This window comes from Nyctereutes procyonoides, unplaced genomic scaffold (genome assembly GCF_905146905.1).
Source record: "Nyctereutes procyonoides isolate TBG_1078 unplaced genomic scaffold, NYPRO_anot_genome, whole genome shotgun sequence".
Classification (NCBI taxonomy): Eukaryota; Metazoa; Chordata; class Mammalia; order Carnivora; family Canidae; genus Nyctereutes; species Nyctereutes procyonoides.
In genome coordinates, this window is record NW_026575125.1 from 45,456,340 (window position 1) to 45,473,696 (window position 17,357).

At 41.3% G+C, this 17,357-nt stretch overlaps 1 protein-coding gene across 3 annotated transcripts in view; it reads right to left on the reverse strand.

Annotated features, from left to right (window-relative positions):
• Nucleotides 1-9,461: 9,461 nt before the first annotated feature.
• FAM120C (family with sequence similarity 120C) overlaps nucleotides 9,462-17,357 on the reverse strand; it is a 173,502-nt gene continuing 165,606 nt past the window's right edge. For 2 of the 3 annotated variants that reach the window (XM_055339107.1, XM_055339106.1), the window contains 3 exons: nucleotides 15,595-15,733; nucleotides 15,149-15,206; nucleotides 9,462-11,407 (listed from right to left, as the gene is read on the reverse strand). In XM_055339107.1, the coding sequence (XP_055195082.1) occupies nucleotides 11,153-11,407; nucleotides 15,149-15,206; nucleotides 15,595-15,733 (452 nt within the window). In that variant the 3' untranslated portion in view covers nucleotides 9,462-11,152. The remainder of the gene's footprint in view (nucleotides 11,408-15,148; nucleotides 15,207-15,594; nucleotides 15,734-17,357) is intronic. The other variant, XM_055339108.1, reaches the window with a different exon arrangement.

Sequence of the window (17,357 nt, forward strand, 5' to 3'; positions counted from 1 at the left end):
AAAGCGCCGTGTTGAAGTCTCCCAGTATTAGTGTATTATTAGCTAAGTATGTCTTTACTTTGCTTATTAATTGATTGATATACTTCGCAGCTCCCACATTAGGGGCATAAAGATTCATGATTGTTAGGTCCTCGTGTTGGATAGATCCTTTAAGTATGATATAGTGTCCCTCTTCATCTCTTACTACAGTCTTTGGGATAAACTTTAATTTATGTGATATGAGGATTGCCACCCCTGCTTTCTTTTGAGGACCATTTGAATGGTTAATGTTTCTCCAACCTTTCATTTTCAGGCTGTAGGTGTCCTTATGTCTAAAATGGGTCTCTTGTCGACAGCAAATAGATCCAGTCTGAAACTCTGCGCCTTTTGATGGGATCATTAAGCCTATTCACATTCAGAGTTACTATTGAAAGATATGAATTTAGTGTCATCATGATACCTATTCAGTCCCTGTTTTTGTTGGTTATTTCTTTGGGCTTCCACTTTCTTTTACAGAGTCCCCCTTAATATTTCTTGCAGAGCTGGTTTGGTGATCACATATTCTTTCAGTTTCTGCCTATCTTGGAAGCTCTTTATCTCTCCTTCTATTCTGAATGAGAGTCTTGCTGGATAGAGTATTCTTGGCTCCATGTTCTTCTTTAGGACCCTGAATATATCCTGCCAGGCCTTTCTGGCCTGCCAGGTCTCTGTGGAGAGGTCTGCTGTTAACCTAATACTTCTCCCCATGTAAGTTAGGGATCTCTTGTCTCTTGCTGCTTTAAGGATCTTTACTTTATCTTTGGAATTTACAAGTTTCACTATTAAATGTTGGGGTGTTTTACAGTTTTTATTGATTTTAGGGCGGGATCTCTCGATCTCCTGGGTCTGAATACCTGTTCCCCTCCCAAAATTAGGGAAATTCTCAGCTATGATTTGTTCAAATATGCCTTCTGGTCCTCTGTCCCTCTAGGCGCCCTCTGGAACCCCAATTAAACGTAGATTTTTCCTTCTGAGCCTGTCATTTATTTCCCTTAACCTTTCCTCGTGGTCTTTTAATTGTTTTTCTCTTTTTTCCTCAGCTTCCTTCCTTGCCATCAACTTGTCTTGTATGTCACTCACGCGTTCTTCTGCCTCATTAACCCTCATAGTTAGGAGATCCAGTTTGGATTGTATCTCATTTAATTGATTTTTAATTTCGGTCTGATTAGGTCTAAATTCTGCAGTCATGAAGTCTCTTGAATCCTTTATGCTTTTTTCAGAGCCACCAGTAGCTTTATAATTGTGCTTCTGAATTGGCTTTCTGACATCGAAGTGTAATCCAAATTTTGCAACTTTGTGGGAGCGAGTACTGTTTCTGAGTCTTTTGTGGCGAGTTCTTCTTTTTAGGCATTTTGCTCAGTACCGAGTGGCTAAAAACAGGTTGTACTGGAAAAAGGAAGAAATAAAAAGAGCAAAAAAGGGAAAAAATCAAACAAAAATCCCCACAAGACAAAAAACAAAAACAAAAAACAAGGAGTGGTATCCTCTGTTTCTATATACTGTAAATCCCTTGACTTCTCCTGGAGCTTTCCAGCGCTGCTTGGTCAAGAACTTGCTCTTCCCCTGTCCTTTAAGCTGGTCTTCTGGGGAATGGAACTGCCATGCTGATTCTCAGGTGTGTGCACCTGGGGGAGCTGCCCTGCCCCCTGCCAGGTGCACGGCTCAGTGGGAGCTGTTTATCCTGTGAGGCCCCTGTCCCTGGCGGCCCCGACCTTCCCAGGCACAGGGTGACACCAGGAGTAACAACAGTGGCAGCGGCCAGCTCTCCAGAACTGGAGTCGGCTCCAGCAGTAACTACCATAGTCTCCCATTTCGCAGGGGCCTGCATGCTCTGGGGGCGACGGGGGCGGGGGTTGCTGATCTGCACAGCTCCGGGCGCCGGGCGTCAGGAGCATCCTCGCTGTCCTGTGTCCTCCCAGCCTCCTCCTGTCCCTGGGGGAACCCAGGATTCTGGGCGGTGTCCCCCGGCGCCTGGGATCCGGGCCCTGCGCCACTGGAATCGCGTTCTCGGGGCCGCGCACCCCCCTCCATGCGGAGCTGCCGCCTGAGCTGCTCCGGAGGCCCTGCCAGGCACACGCTCCAGCCTTTTACCAAGCTCGGCCAGCGGTGTGTGGCGAGCTCTCCCCGGGGTGCACCTCCTCAGTGACCCCGGAAACCTGGGGGCTCCACTGCCCCTCCTGGGATCCTGCCCAAGTTCCCTGTGAGCACCCTTCTGTCCGGGAAGATTTTTAAAGTTCCTGCTTCTCCGGGACTGGGGTTTCCTGTCCTGGAGGCTCCTGCTGCCTGCCTTAGCCCGGCTCCTCGTGGGGGTGGGGGGTGAGGCCTCCCCCACTGGATATTTATTTATTTATTTATTTATTTATTTATTTATTTATTTTTCATCTTCCTACCTTGTTAGCATTGTGAACTCTTCTCTCTCTAGCGTTCCAGCTGTTCTCTCTTTAAATCTCAGGCCAAATTTGTAGGTTTTCAGGATGATTTGAAAGTTATCTAGGTAAGTTGGTGGGGACAGGTGACCTGGGGACCCTAGTCTTCCATCATCTTGCCCCGACCCCCCATTAGGTTGTTTTATTCACACAACTATCAGTAAGGGAGGCAAGGCAGGTATTCCCACTTAATGCTACTTTTTAAAATAATTTTCACACACAAAATTTTTTTTCACTCTTATAAAGGTGAACATTTGTGTGCCTTAGGTCCCAGGAGGAGCCATGTGCAAAAGTATTCATAGTAACATTAACAGAAACTCATATTTTCACTGGACAGAGAATGGGTAAATTGTGGTATATTCATACAATGGCTATTCTATAGACCTGAAAGCAAATTAACTAGAACTGTAGTAGCATGTTTGGGTCAGAGAAATCAAACTGAGTTAGCAAAGGAAGTTGTAGACTACATAAAAATTACATTTTTATAAAATTAAAAAGCAGGTAAAACCTAACCAATATATTGTTCAGAGACCATTATGTGATAAAAATATTGAAAAAGAAAACAAAAGGAATGAAAAACAAAACTCACGATACCAGTTACCTCTGGGGAAGATAGGGAGATGTAATACTTCTTAGGTTGGTTAGTGGACTCATGCGTATTCATTTTATTACCTAATCTCATAATGTATGTTACATACAGCCTTTTGTGTTTATCAAATATTACATGATTTTCTTAAAGTGGTCAAAAAGGAACGAGAAATAGGAGAGAAATGTCAGGGAAGCCAGACAGTTTCAGGAGATAGGTTCTGTTTCAGTGTCAATTACTATGGAAGTCCTCAGTGAGATAAGGTCTCTATGAACACCTTAGACTTGGTGACTGGGGGCACTGTTCACTTTTGGAAGGAGCCACATTCAAATGGAAGGACTGGCACTCAATTATAGGTTAGGAAGGAACGTGTTATGAGGAAATCAGGACTGGGAGCGTCAAGTCTCTCATCCCTTATCATGGCCCTGCATACCCATAAGAGCTCACATTTATCAAGGCTGTATTATCTGCCAGGCACTTTACATCCACTATGTCACTTAATCCTTACAACCATTGCCACAAAGTGGGCTAGGGGAGCTAAGCTCAAATGCTTGTGTTACCACCAGATTATATTCACTTCAGCCACATGCGGGGAATCCCTATGACACTAGAATGGGAATGAATGCTTCACTAGTTCATTCCAAATTTTAGGTATAATGACTCAAGTGGTTAGATAATGGCAACCAGACAAAATGTGATGAATCAGTTCTATGCAGAAATGGGTCATTTCTCCTTGTGATTCAACTCACCAAACTTACCTCTCCCTTGTTCCAGGCATGTAGTAGAACTGTACTTTTCCACTTCTATGAAGTTAGGTGCAAATATGTGACTTGCTTTGTGCAATGAAAAGAGAGAAGTGATGTATGCCATTTTAAGCTTTAAGAGTCAGTATGCATTCTGGCCACATGCCTTCCCTTGATTCAGTAATGGGGTTTGTTAGTCTGAGTTCCCAAGTGACTGTAGATGAAGAGCTCCCCTGCCAATGCATGCTGGACATATATGAGCAAGAAGTAAACCTCTGTTATGTTATTGAGATTTGGGGGTTATTGCAGCAAAAACTAGCTTACCCTGACTGATACACTTCCCTTTTTAACAGTTGGAGATTATTCATGTATAAGGACTGAATAATGAAATGAGAATGTATACAAATGTGTAAAGTGCCCGGACCTCTCTCTGCACACAGTAAGACCTCATTAGATCACTTTCTGTAATCTATTCCTAATAATGATCACAGAATTTTCATATTTCTCACACATAAAGACTAGTTGTAGAAGATATAAATATGTTCTAGGCTCACATTATTCCTAATGCTTGTGAGTTTGGAAGATATGTTTTCTTTGTCACTTTTCCCCTCAAATCCATGAAAAAGCACAATTGGCTCTGCTCAGATCATATACCCATCCCACTGGGGAAGGTGAAGCCACATGACTGACCAACCCACCTCTACTGCAAGACAGGGAGGAACACTACCCCAAAAGGAAGAATTGGGTTTAACTGCTAGAAAGAAGGAATGCTGGGCATGCAGAAACAAAGTTATCTGCTTAGTCAAAACAAACTTATATTTAGAACTCTGGTTTTATTGCTCATTAGCATTTACAAACTTGGGTACCACTGAATGCATTTATTTACTCATATATAAAGTGGGGATAGTACTTACTTTGCAGAGTGATTTGAGGATTAGAAATAAGGTGCAAGAGTCTGGTACTACACCTGGTACCCAGTAGGTGCTCAATAAATGGTAACTTTTAAAAGCCAAATGCTAAAGACTTCCTACTATTAATTTCCGAATTCCAATACTCAAAGGCTAGGTAGGAAAAGGCATCTATAGCCACAATGAACCTAATATTAAACAAACTATGTTACAAATAGGAGTTTTTATTTAAGGTTAAGGTGTTTATAAGCTTCAGTAGGCCTCTAATGCTCACCTTTAGACTTAGCTGTTTCCTTTGATCTGTATACACAAGGCACAGAGCAGTTAGGGAGGCCAAGCACAGCTAATGTCACTCAGCAGAAGCAGTAAGGTAAGAAGAATGCCCTAGAGTCCTGGCTTCAGACTCTGCTCCAAGCAAGCCTCTATGGGTCAAAGGTGACTCAGAGCTCAGGGTTGTTTTTTTTTTCATAGCCCCATAACACATTTAAATTAATATCATTCAGTGCTGAACCTTTATACTCAATCTTTTTGGTTTTTTTTGCCACCGGCATATCCTGCCTCAGAAGTCTACAATCTGCTTTATACCAGGGAATATTTTCAAAGGTATTTTAGCTGTCCTTGATTTACTAAGTGCATGCTGGGTGGTATGTGCTAAGAAAACAGCGATGATGCAGTTTAACTGAGGGGCAGAGATGCAGCAAAATGCTATGGGGACTGGGTGTGATGAGTCTGTACAGGGGTCCCTGGTCAGGGATCAGGAAAAGAATCAGAAAGATATGAGCTGAATCTTGGTGGGTAAAGTTGAGAATGTACCAGAGACAAGGGGAGAGAGGCATTCTAGGCAATGGTATAAGCAAATGAGAAGAAATGGATATTAACAGCTATATGGGATGCACTTCGGTGTTGCTGAAATGGGTTAGGGTTGTAGGAAATGAGGCTAGAGAAGTGGTCAGGGGCCAGATCATGAAGGGACCATGGAGGTGGGGGTATAACATGTTAGAAGGACAGATTATTCTGGAAGCTGATATACATGGTAGATTAAAGCAGTAGTTCTTAATGTCTCTTGAGTCATAGCTTTTGTTAAGAACCCGAGAAAGGGCAGCCTGGGTGGCTTAGCAGTTTAGCGCTGCCTTCAGCCCAGTGTGGGATCCTGGAGACCTGGGATTGAGTCCCACATCGGGCTCCCTGCATGGAGCCTGCTTCTCCCTCTGCCTGTGTCTCTGCCTCTCTCTCTCTGATGAATAAAATAAAATCTTTTTTAAAAAAAAGAACCCGAGAAAAATATAGGGGCCCTTTCACTGGGAAAAGGTACATACACTTAAACACAAAAATGCTGCTTAAAGTTTCCTGGTTAGGAGTAAGACAGGGGAGCAACTCCAATAATTCAAGTGAGACATGAAGAGGCCTGAACTTAAACCACAGCATCTGGGACAAAAAAGAGACAGATGTGAAAAACAGGAAGATGGTAGAGTATGATCAACAGATCTTGTCATGAGGTGGATTTCAGAAATGAGGGAAAAGCATGAGTCTAGGATAACTCCCAGGTTGGTTTGTGATTTCGACATTTGAGTAGAAGGTAGTGTCTACTTATAGAGAGAAGGAGGTTTCAGAAGAGAGGATGTGTTCAGTCTGGGAAATGTCAAGTCAAAAGTGCCTTTAGAACAGCCAAATACAAAAGTTCAGCAGGAAGCTAAATATGCCCTTCCTTTTGATGATTGTTGCACTGTTTCTCTTGTCCTAATATTCACCTACAAATAGGCTCCTAAATCTCTGTGCAACACTTCTGAATTAGATAAGCATATCCTCCACTTGCAGAAAGGGATCCAGAAAATGGGAGAAGAAATTTAACTTCACACACCCAAAATTATTTCACACTTTTTTTACTAAAAGAATAGACTTTTATTAAGCACTGTAAGTTTCTTTCCATCATCATTAACAGAACAACAGACCAATTCCATCACAGAACAACTCCTGAGACATTTTCATTCCTTTCTGAAACACTTCCAGAAACTCCTGCAGTTTCCCCTAAGAAGCATCCATTCAAACTTACATTAATAAACTATGGAGCTTTTGTGGTGAGGTGGGCCAAAAAGGCAGGGAATTTGGAATCTGGGAGTGGGAAAGAGAAATACATATTATCCATCCACTAAACACACTGTCAAGAGCACAGGAGAAGAGATATTAACACAGGAAAAAACAATGAAAGAATTTACTTTTGTCAATAACATCATTTATCAGGGAGCACTAAAAACCATTGACTCCTTGCAGTTACAGTTTCTTTAACCTAGTATGTTATACTAAAAACAGAAGAGAATAGGATAAAATAAAAGGAGGGGAAGTGTCTTTGGGGAAATAACTAAAATGAAATCATCATATTTGGCAGGGTTATGAGAGATTAATAAAATCTGAAATATTTAATTTGCTTCATTTACATGAAAATTCACTAGTCATTAGTTACTACCAACACGGACAAAAAGAGCATCTATAAAAGTACAAGGGCAATGTCAAAAGCTGAAATGGGCACCCTAGCACAGGGGGTATTTTATTTTGCCTTTAAATGGGAAAAGATGATTTTGTAAAAAAATGAAGTTATCTTCTTAAAACATCAAAATAACCTCTGACATATTGAAGGTAATTAGCAGTAATAAGGGAATAGTGCACTGAGCTCTACCTGCCCCAGCAGACTACTGCAATAAGCCAAGGGGAAGATAATGGAAAGTCAAATTAAAGATGCCAAAGTCACGAGAGGGAGAAAAATATGGAGTGACATACAATGGAACAGTGAAAACTTACCCCCTGCCCACAAACCCCAAGCATATTTAGGAAATATGCATCAGGAAGTGAACAAGTATAATGATTAAACCTTAGTAGAATTATACTAGCTACTTTAAACAGTGGTCTACTTGTATTCTTGTATTGTCATTTCAAAGGAGGGGAGTCTTAGAGACTGAAAGGGTAGCAGTGACATGCCCACACAAGCCTTCTAAGGTTCCAACGGACTGGATCACTATAACCAAACCGTTACTTCCACATTCTTCCTACCCTATGTAAGCATTCCTCCCCCCACCCTCCCACCCCCGCCTTAACCACCCTCCCTAATGCCTTGTCTGGCTATTTTTCTCAGTGATCAAAAAAAGTTAATGTGACTTGGCCAATCAGTAATGCTAGAAAATCAAATGGAGACTGAAATCAAATGTCACTGGCCAGAGCCAGTGCCATTTCTTGGGCTTTAAAGTCTACCCAAAGTTCTCCTGGCTCAAAATGAAAATGATTCAAGTAGGCAAAAGTTTGTTAGGCCTGGTTCTGACCAGGCTGGTCACTGGATAAGGGTGGGAGTTATAGGCTGACCCTAAGACATACCAGGAGAAATCAAGAAGAACTGCAAGTCCTTGGAAATCAGTGGCTATATACAACCAGGATGCTTTTGCTTGTGGCCCTTTTGCTTGTGATCCAGGGGTCATTTCTGGGGGTTCCTATATGATTTTGTTCAAGAGAGGCCACACACATTATAGTAAGAAATGGAACGTCAAGGAAAGGATGACAGTCTCTTCAAGTGATACTCACAGCAAAGATCAGACACACCTTTCCCAATTTGCCCTCAGATGAGAAAAAGTTCATCTTTCAGTAATGAACCTTAGCCTTTCCAGCTCCTAAACTGTATATTTTGGCAGATAAATTAAAATATAGGATGTGACCCTTTATGGTTCTTTATTACAGTCTTCCAAACCCAAAATGCTGAATCCAAATAAAAATCAAGGTTGGAAGTGAGCCACTTATTTCACCTTGGGGCAGGCTAGGAGAAAGCAGAGGTATGTGGAAGGGAGAAAAGCAAGCCTTTTGGCAAACTGGAATCATCCCTGTCAAAGCAGCAATTTTACTTCTCACAGTGAATGCCTATAAAATAAGAAAATTTCCTAAGGCTGTGAGAGTTAACAATACTGTCATTTGATTGTGTTGAATAGATTCAAGATGCACAGAAACAGCAACTGAAGAAAATACCTTTCCATATAACTCTAAGCACTTCCTATTATAAAATGGTGTCTATATATTCTATTTAACTCAGCTCAGTAATTCTGGTTATTTTTAGAGCTTCAAAGATTCCTCCCTCTGTGGCTCCAGAAAGAAATTTCCCAGCCATCTAAGTTCATTACCAAATCCCTTTCTTGCTGGACACAGAAATCCTAACCTTCAAGATATTTGTGAAAGGCTGGGCAGGTCCAAAAGAAGAGGGGAGACCAAATTAAGGGAGCAAATTCCAAAGAGGAGGTTTTTGTTTATGCTTTGTTCTTGGTTCTATCTTGCTAGGTGTGCATACTTGTCATCTTGCTTGGTTTATGTAAGTGTCTGGGCAGAGGGCGAGGCATTATAGGGCCTCCTCCTCCTACAAGTTGTGGGTTCTTTTACACTGGGTCAGACTAGGATTAAGCGTCTGAGACTGTTTCCAATCTCTCATGATGAACTCATTTTAAGTGGGCAGTGAGCAAATAGCCTTCTGGTTGTCTGGAAAAAAATCACCAAGGACCTACTGTGGGTTAAAGTACATGGGGTTTTTCAAAAAGAGAGAGAAACCCTGCTAGAAGTCTAGTCAGTTGAATTCCTGTAGAAATGGTACTTCTTGGGCAAGAATATCACAAAGCCCAAAAGGAGATGTGTAAGGCTAGAAGCCTCAGTTCCTGAATGAAGACACAATGCTAATCTGTTGTAAGCCATGTTCCCATCTCTCATACTGAAGCTGCTGAGGAGGGAAACTGGAAATGCAAGTTTGTCTCAAGAGTATCTCTGGCAAGGAAGAACAGCTTTTTTTTTTTTTTTTTTTTGTCCTGGGCAGATTCTGGCCTCTTCAGGGGCTGGGAGCCTTTCCAGAATACCCCTAAAGGCCTGGGCCAGAGTCCTCTGAAGTCTTCCTTGCAAAGCAAATGAAAAGATCTAGTAGTCAAAATGTCAATGAACAAATAAAACCATCTAGGCATGTAAAATCAAATTGTCGATTTCTTCACACTTCCCTACCCCATCTTTCCAATGCTAGTCTTCTCTCCTTCAGGGATTCATGGCAATCAACTCTAGCCTGAGGCCAGTTTGACCCAGGAGTTCCAGATGAGATTTCCTCCAAATTGGCTGCAAGCCTAGGCAATCACCTCTCATCCCCTTTCTCTCTCTGACTAGGCTGTTCCTGCAGAAGGAAATGCCCGAATCTTCCCCACCCCATTCCAACCTCTTGTGTTCACTATATGGGATGTGAGGGCTCTGTTCAAGATTAAACTTGTGACAACCCGACTATTTGTTGTTCTGAACAGGCAATCTCTGGAAAGTACTTTTTGTCTGCTTTAGAGAAGCCCATCTTCTCATAACCGAAGGGCTGAGACTCAGTAAGGATTTTAAAGTGTGGTCTTTTGGAAAGAACCACTTCCATAGCAGTGGAAGCATTTCTGGAAAACTCAGTAAATCCTCTGGGACATCACCATGTATGTATGCATGTGTGTATACATGCACACATGCACACAAACACATATATTTATATATATAAAATATGTATAGATAAATAGATCTGTCTCTTTATATAAAGGGTATGTGTATGCATATAGATACACACATTCATATATACATCCACCCATACACACCCCCCCACACACACACACAGTCTTTTGAGTTCCCTTTCATACTCAGTTTCAATACACTGATTCCCACCCTTTCAGGGTGTGGGCAGCAGGGAGTGGGTGAACTGCACCACATCTTCTATTTTACAAACAATGCATTAGTTCAGAGGCAGGAAAAATCTGCCGAGTACTTTTCTGACTCAGTAGAATCCCCCAGTACAAAGGCCATTGGTAGTTTTCTTTTTAAGTGTATAAAATAAAAAATAAAATAAAATAAAATAAAATAAAATAACCGGTACTATTTCGCTTCCCTGAAAACATTTACCTATCTGATTGTCAGGCCAGAGTTAGAGGCAGTGGTATAAAATCTTGGGTTAGGTGAATGGGGAGAAAGGTATGGATTATATACCAAGGTCCCATTACTTCTTAGAGGAAAAAGCAAGCTAGGAAGCCACAGGCAGCAGTCCCTACCCCTACCATCCATGGGTTTTATAAATGAGTAACATGATGAAGACTCAGAAAACCAAAGCTGGAACTTTTCTATAGGGCCTTACATGATGACACCAGATTTCTGACAGACACTGCCTTACTACACTCCCAGGGGAGGCAAAGAGAATACTGGCACTACATATTCAATTTGAAAATAGGAGCTAGTCCTTTTACCATTCATCTTTGCCCAGAGCTTCCCTAGAAGCAGACCACTAAGTCTGGAGGTCCAGAAAAAGACAGGGAAAGGGAAAAGATGAATACACCAGGACATCCCAATAAAATGCTGGATAAATCTAGGCTAAGCATTTATGTCCTCCTCTAACTTGGGCCTACAATCAGAAAAGTATAGGTTTTCCTCTCTTCCTGATCTGCTGAAGCCATCTTCTCATTATTCCTCCTTCTGTTGTGCCACAGTTCCTAGCTTTTGCTCTCTTAAGTGGCTCTTCTCCCCATTCTTCACAGGGAAGTAGCGGTTACCATTATTACACATGTTGCTGTCCCTGGATAAGGCACATTGTGATGGAGTTGGAAGATGATGACCACTCTTCTCTTCTTTAATCAATGTGCCATTGTTTCCATTTACCTGTGAGTGGGACCGACCCTGATGAGGCTCCAAGGATTTAGAAACTCCATCTGAAGTGCCCTGTCAAAAACAGAGAGAGTCCGTGGAAATGGTAATCCCAAACTGGCTGACACTTCCCAAGCATGCTTGGACAGCCTTTGGAAGCTGCTTCAGTTCTTCAAAAACAGCAGAAAGCCCAAAGCTTGTTACCACCTAGTAGTACACTCTGATAACTGTCCTGAGAACTTAAGGTGACAACAGATGGATTTGACCGAAACTCAATGGCCATGGCAACATAATAATGACACAACTATCATTTATAAAGCTTTGAAATATACTTTTCTAATGCTAGCAGGAACCCTAAATGGTAGATATGATGCCCCATTTACAGATGAGGAAGCTGAGGCTCAGAAAGATTAAAGTACCCTGCTCATGGAGACTCAGATAGAAAGTAGTAGGGCCAGGATTCCAGGCCAGGTGGGTCAGCCTCTAAAGTCTATTCTCTTAACTGCTGCACAATGCTGTCCAATGTTGACAACTGGACATGTAAATGAAAGCAAAGGAAAGCAAACCAGAAGATCTCTGTGCACTATTCCACAGAATCTTTCATAACAGAAAATAATCACCTGTTTTTCTGTTGATTTCAGGGATGTGACTGCTTTTGAAATACTAATGACATGAACTGCATTACCTTGCAATGCAGGGCTGTCTCTCCATGAATGTTATTAGGAAAATAGCAGCTTCCGATTGCTAAGGGGTTGGGCGTGCCAGGTACTCTGTGGTTCATTTTATGGATAAAGTAAATGAGGCTCAAAAAGAAAAGGTAAAATGATTTGCCCGAGGTCACTAGCATGCCGAGACTTGAATCCAAGGCTATTTGACTCCAAAAACCTCATTCTTTCCACTAAGATACAATATATAATGGAAATCTAATACCTATGGAATTTGTGGTCATTTATAAATAATAACTGAATTTTTATTGAGTACTTCCTATGTTACAGGTCCTGTGATAAACACTTAACAAATATCATTTAATACTCATAAATGACTCTGTGAGATAGATACCAATTTCTCCATTCTACAGACGAGGAAACTAGGGCACAGAGAAGTTTGGTAACTTGTGTAAGGTTACAGAACTGATAAATGGTAGAGCCTGATTCAAAGCTAGATGATTTGGCTCCAAAATCTGTACAACATGGGCATTACTATGAAGTGTTGCTCAAGAACCTGGAAATAAGATGAAACTAGTAAAAATCCACACAATGGATGGAATTAGCCACCTGAGGGAGTCTGCAAAGAAATAAAACATTACCAGTAAGTGACTTAAGAAAATATACAATACTCCAGTGGCCTAGAAATAATCTCAAGAAGACAGGACTATGGGGGCAGCTGCTGGCTGAGTCAGAAGAGCGTGTGACTCTTGATTTTGGGGTTGTGAGTCTGAGCCCCATGTTGGGTGCAGATATTAATATGAAAAAATAAATAAACTTAAAAAAAAGAACATAGGACTATAGGGTAAACAGATTTAATAAGGTGGAACAATGATCTCATGCTCTGAAGAAAGGACGAAAAAGGAGAAACATTAAGGCAATCAGCAGCAGCTCTGTCCAGGAATGATGCCTTAGTTAAACACAAAGTCAACATGAGAGTTTCCTTGGCCAGGCTACCTCTGGAGTAGATAACAGTATCCCCAGTAATCTCAGCAAAGAGAAACTTAGGATCATCTACCATCCCTTCTTTTCCCTTTGTTTCTTCATCTGTAAAATATAGTAATAGTAGCTATGTTTTAAATTCCTATAAGGATTCAATGAGACACTTAGAACATGTTGTGCATGGCACACTATAAAAACTCAATAAATGCTAGCTAATATTATTGTTTTGATTCCATGTCCCCAAGCAAACTTCTGATACCACAGTTTCTCTTGCAGCTTACACTTAAGAAAAGCAAGCTCTGATAGAAATGGTTAAGAGCATATGCCCTAGGGTCAGCCAGACCTAAGTCTGAATCTTGTCTACCAATTAGAGTTGTTATATGTTATACTTCAGTGGAATCAGGACAGCACAGGACTTTTGGAATCAGTCAGCTCAGACTGGAATGGCAATACAGATATTGACTTGATGGATAATTTTGGGCCTCAGTTTCCTCCTGTTTAAAATGGAGAATAATAAATACCTCACACGGATTTAGAAGAGTGACCAGAAAAGAGTAAGTGCACAATATATAACAATAATTACTGCGGAAAGTACTTGATTGCGATAAAGTAGCATAAATTTGTATCTTTCACTAGATCTTTCACAGATCTTTCAGTGTCTTTTCACTCCCTCTCTTCTCCCCAGTGCTACTCTTTCAGCCACATCCACATAGCTATTTCTGTGATCTTAGTTAATATGAATCAACCTCTGAGAGATAGGATCTACTCTTATTCTACCAAAAAAAAAAAAAAAAAAGAATCAGGTTTTTCAGACCGTATACCTAATGATCAGCCCTAAGTCATGATGGATTAATTGAGGCTGTATTACATTGTGGCAAGTTTTCCTTTGAGGTATAATCGTTTGTATCTTACTGAACAGCTTCTGGAAAAAGTTGAGAAGCTTTGGAAAAAATCCCTAAGTCCTTGCTCTCTGGCTTATGTGGAGGATTTACCATTCTATTTCCACTTTTAGCTCAAAATAACATTAAAGCAGATATGTTTTTGAGAAAACATTAGACAATGGGGATTAACATGGATACAATGAAGGCTGGCTGTATACAGAACTAATTTGGAACTGAGAACCTATGTCAAAGTTGCTTTGCAGTGTGGTCTCATAAAATGACCCTTGTGAAGATTAAAAACTGCATGTAAAACGTCTAGTAGAGGGTTTGTTAGAAAGGGGGCACTCAAGAAGCAGTACCTACTGGGGTGCCTGGGTGGCTCAGTTGGTTAAGCATCCTACTCTTGATTTCTGCTCAGATTAGGATCTCAGGGTCTATTGAGATTGAGTTCTGAAATGGGCTCCACACTGGGCATGGAGCCTGCTTAAGATTCTCTCTCTCCCTCTGCCTCTGCCCTTCCCCCTCCCCTGCTCATGTGCACTAAATAAATAAATGAATAAAGAAAGATAGAAAGAAAAGAAAGGAAGAAAGAAAGAAGAAAGAAAGAAAAGAAAAGAAAAGAAAAAAGAAAAGAAAAAAAAGAAAAGAAAAGAAAAGAAAAGAAAAGAAAAGAAAAAGAAAAGGAAGGAAGGAAGGGTTGCTGCTATACTATGAGGAGCCCAGCAGTCTGAGTCTAGTACAAGATTCTGGTTCACTACAAGATTAGGGTCTTCATATCTGGGGAGAGGGGCATGTCTAACAAAGATTGATGGAGACTGTGACAGAATTTAAGGTGTACAACAGAGGAAAATTTATGACCATTTTGAGCCATTAAGAATACACAAAATGGCAACACCTTCTTCCTTCTTGTATTCAGCAAAGGCCAAAGTTCAATTTTCTAAGCCTCTTGGGTAGTCCCTCAGAAAGCCTGAACAGCTGGCAATCCCACTGTTAACTTCACTTTGGCCCCTTTATGGCTGCACTTAGCACACACTATGCTAGGTATAGGTGTTCAGGACACAGTACCTGGTTTCTATCCTGCGGTCTCACTCAGGGAAAAGGATGACACTCTGCAGCACTGTGGAAACAGCCTGGGTAGGCTAACCCTCACTAAACAGCTAGAGAGCAAGAGAATGAAATCAAATGCTGGGAGAAGCTAGGAAAACAGTTTTCCATGCCTGATCTGATCTTTTGCAAGTTAGCTGAAAAGACAGGAGGTGTCAAACAGGAGGTATCAAAATAGTGCTTACTTGTTTATTTCCTTTTTTGTGTCCTTTGGATCCTCTACCAGTCTGTTCTTTTCCATGCCTGTAGAAAGTGAGGGAAAAAGTGATCCTGAGGAACAGAGACAGCCCATACCCACATTTTCACTTAGTTAACTACTCACCTTCTCTAGGAAGTTTGACCCTCTTAGGTTAGATAGATGCCCCTCGTCTGTGTTACCACTGTAACCTTTTCTCTGATTTCTATATTATACTAAATTGTTCTGGATCCCATGTCCTCCTCTAGGGGGAAAACTTTTTCCCTGAGGCAGGGAACTTAGTGTATGTTTGCTGACCATTTAAACTGAAAACTGGCTTTAAAAATGCAAAGTTAGTTAATGCCTCTTACCTTAACAGAAGAATTCAATAGTTGGGCATTTCCCCAATGGCACCTTGATTGCCACTAGCTCATACCAACCTACTGGAATACATACCCTTTTCCCGGCCCACCGACAGAAACCACTTGCATGCCAAAAGAGCCTCGGCCCCTGGAGGACCTGCTGCCAGCCCACTGGCCCACAACCATCCCAGCAATCTCCAGTTTTCCTCCTTGGGATGGGATTGGATGGAGACCTGGAAAGATAGGAAGAAGGGCAGTAATGAATGCTAAGGGCAAGGTAGAATAAGAGGTGGAACAAAAGATCCCATAGCCACCCCCCCCTACTCTGCTTATTTCCATTTCTCTATGATAAAGACTTGATGGCAACAACAAAGGTTCACAGTGGAAGCAAATTTAGGGACAGGGGGTTAAGATCTGTAACACATCCACTTTAGCAAGTTGGGCGTGGATGATTCATTTTTCAGCTACAGAACCTGGCACTTGGTAGGTGTTCAATATTTGTTTTCAGAATGAATGTCCTAAAATCTAGTTTATTAGAAAATTATAAACTATAACCACTTTTATTTTACTTTCTTTTTTCTTTTGATTAAAGTTTAGTTGACACGTTACTTTGGTTTCAGGTGTACAACATAGTGATTTGACAACTATAGATTTATGCTGTGCTCACCATAAGCGTAGCTACCATCTGCCCCCATACAACACTAATATAATACCACTGACTATTCCCTATGCTATACCTTTTATCCCTGTGACTTATTCATTCCATAACTGGAAGCCTGTATCTCCCACTCCCCTTCACCCATTTTACCCTTCCCTTTACCTTCCACCCCTCCCCTCTGGCAATCATCAGATTGTTCTGTCTTTACAGATTCTGCTTTTTGTTTGTTGGTTCATTTGGGCCAAAGCCACTTTTCATTTTCTTTTATGTTTTTATTTAAATTCTGGTTAGTGGGCAGCCCGGGTGGCTCAGCGGTTTAGCGCCACTTTCAGTCCAGGGCGTGATCCTGGAGACCCAAGATTGAGTCCCATGTGGGGCTCCCTGCATGGAGCCTGCTTCTCCCTCTGCCTCTCTGTCTCTGTGCCTCTCATGAATAAATAAATAAAATCTTTTAAAAAATAAATTCTGGTTAGTTAATATAAAGTGGGCCCAAACCACTTTTGATTCAAATATATGTACCACTACACAATGGGAAGCTCAGCCAAACCACCAAACTAAACTGAAAGTAATTTGTAATTAATAACCAAGAACAGCAACAGTTGAAAACCAGAACCAATTTAAGACAAGATAGCATATCTCCTTAAAACAGGAAATTCCAACTCTATATGTATGAGCTCACAAGCACAGTAGAGCTTCATCATTTGGCACAAAAGGAAGCCTTCATAGAATACATGGTTCTAGTAAACCTTTAATTTTAGTTTATGGAAAATATCCGAATGTTAAAAACTCTTTGCTCACTTAGCAGATGGCCAGTAAAGAGCCCTTCATTCATATAGCAGTGGGAGTCTAAGAAACTAGGGTACTAGCTAGTCCGAAGGAGATTAGAAAGACTTGCATTTGGGGATCTTATTGTGGCCTTTCAGGTGGCAAGAGGCTCCTCATGGACCACCAGTAACTGGAGACCAGGCATCACTAGGAGCTGGGACAATGGCAAGGACCTCCCAAGAACTTAGCCTTAATTAAGGCTGTCTTCTGAGACACAATAAAGTGAACAGGCAAAGAATGAGAGCAAGGTTTCTAAAGTCAGCATCAAGGAATAGAATGAATGAATGGCTGGCTGCCTGGTTTGTAAGACTTGATCATTACCTGACTGAACAGAGCAGACATTCACACTGCTCATCTAAGTAGAGTCTTGAACT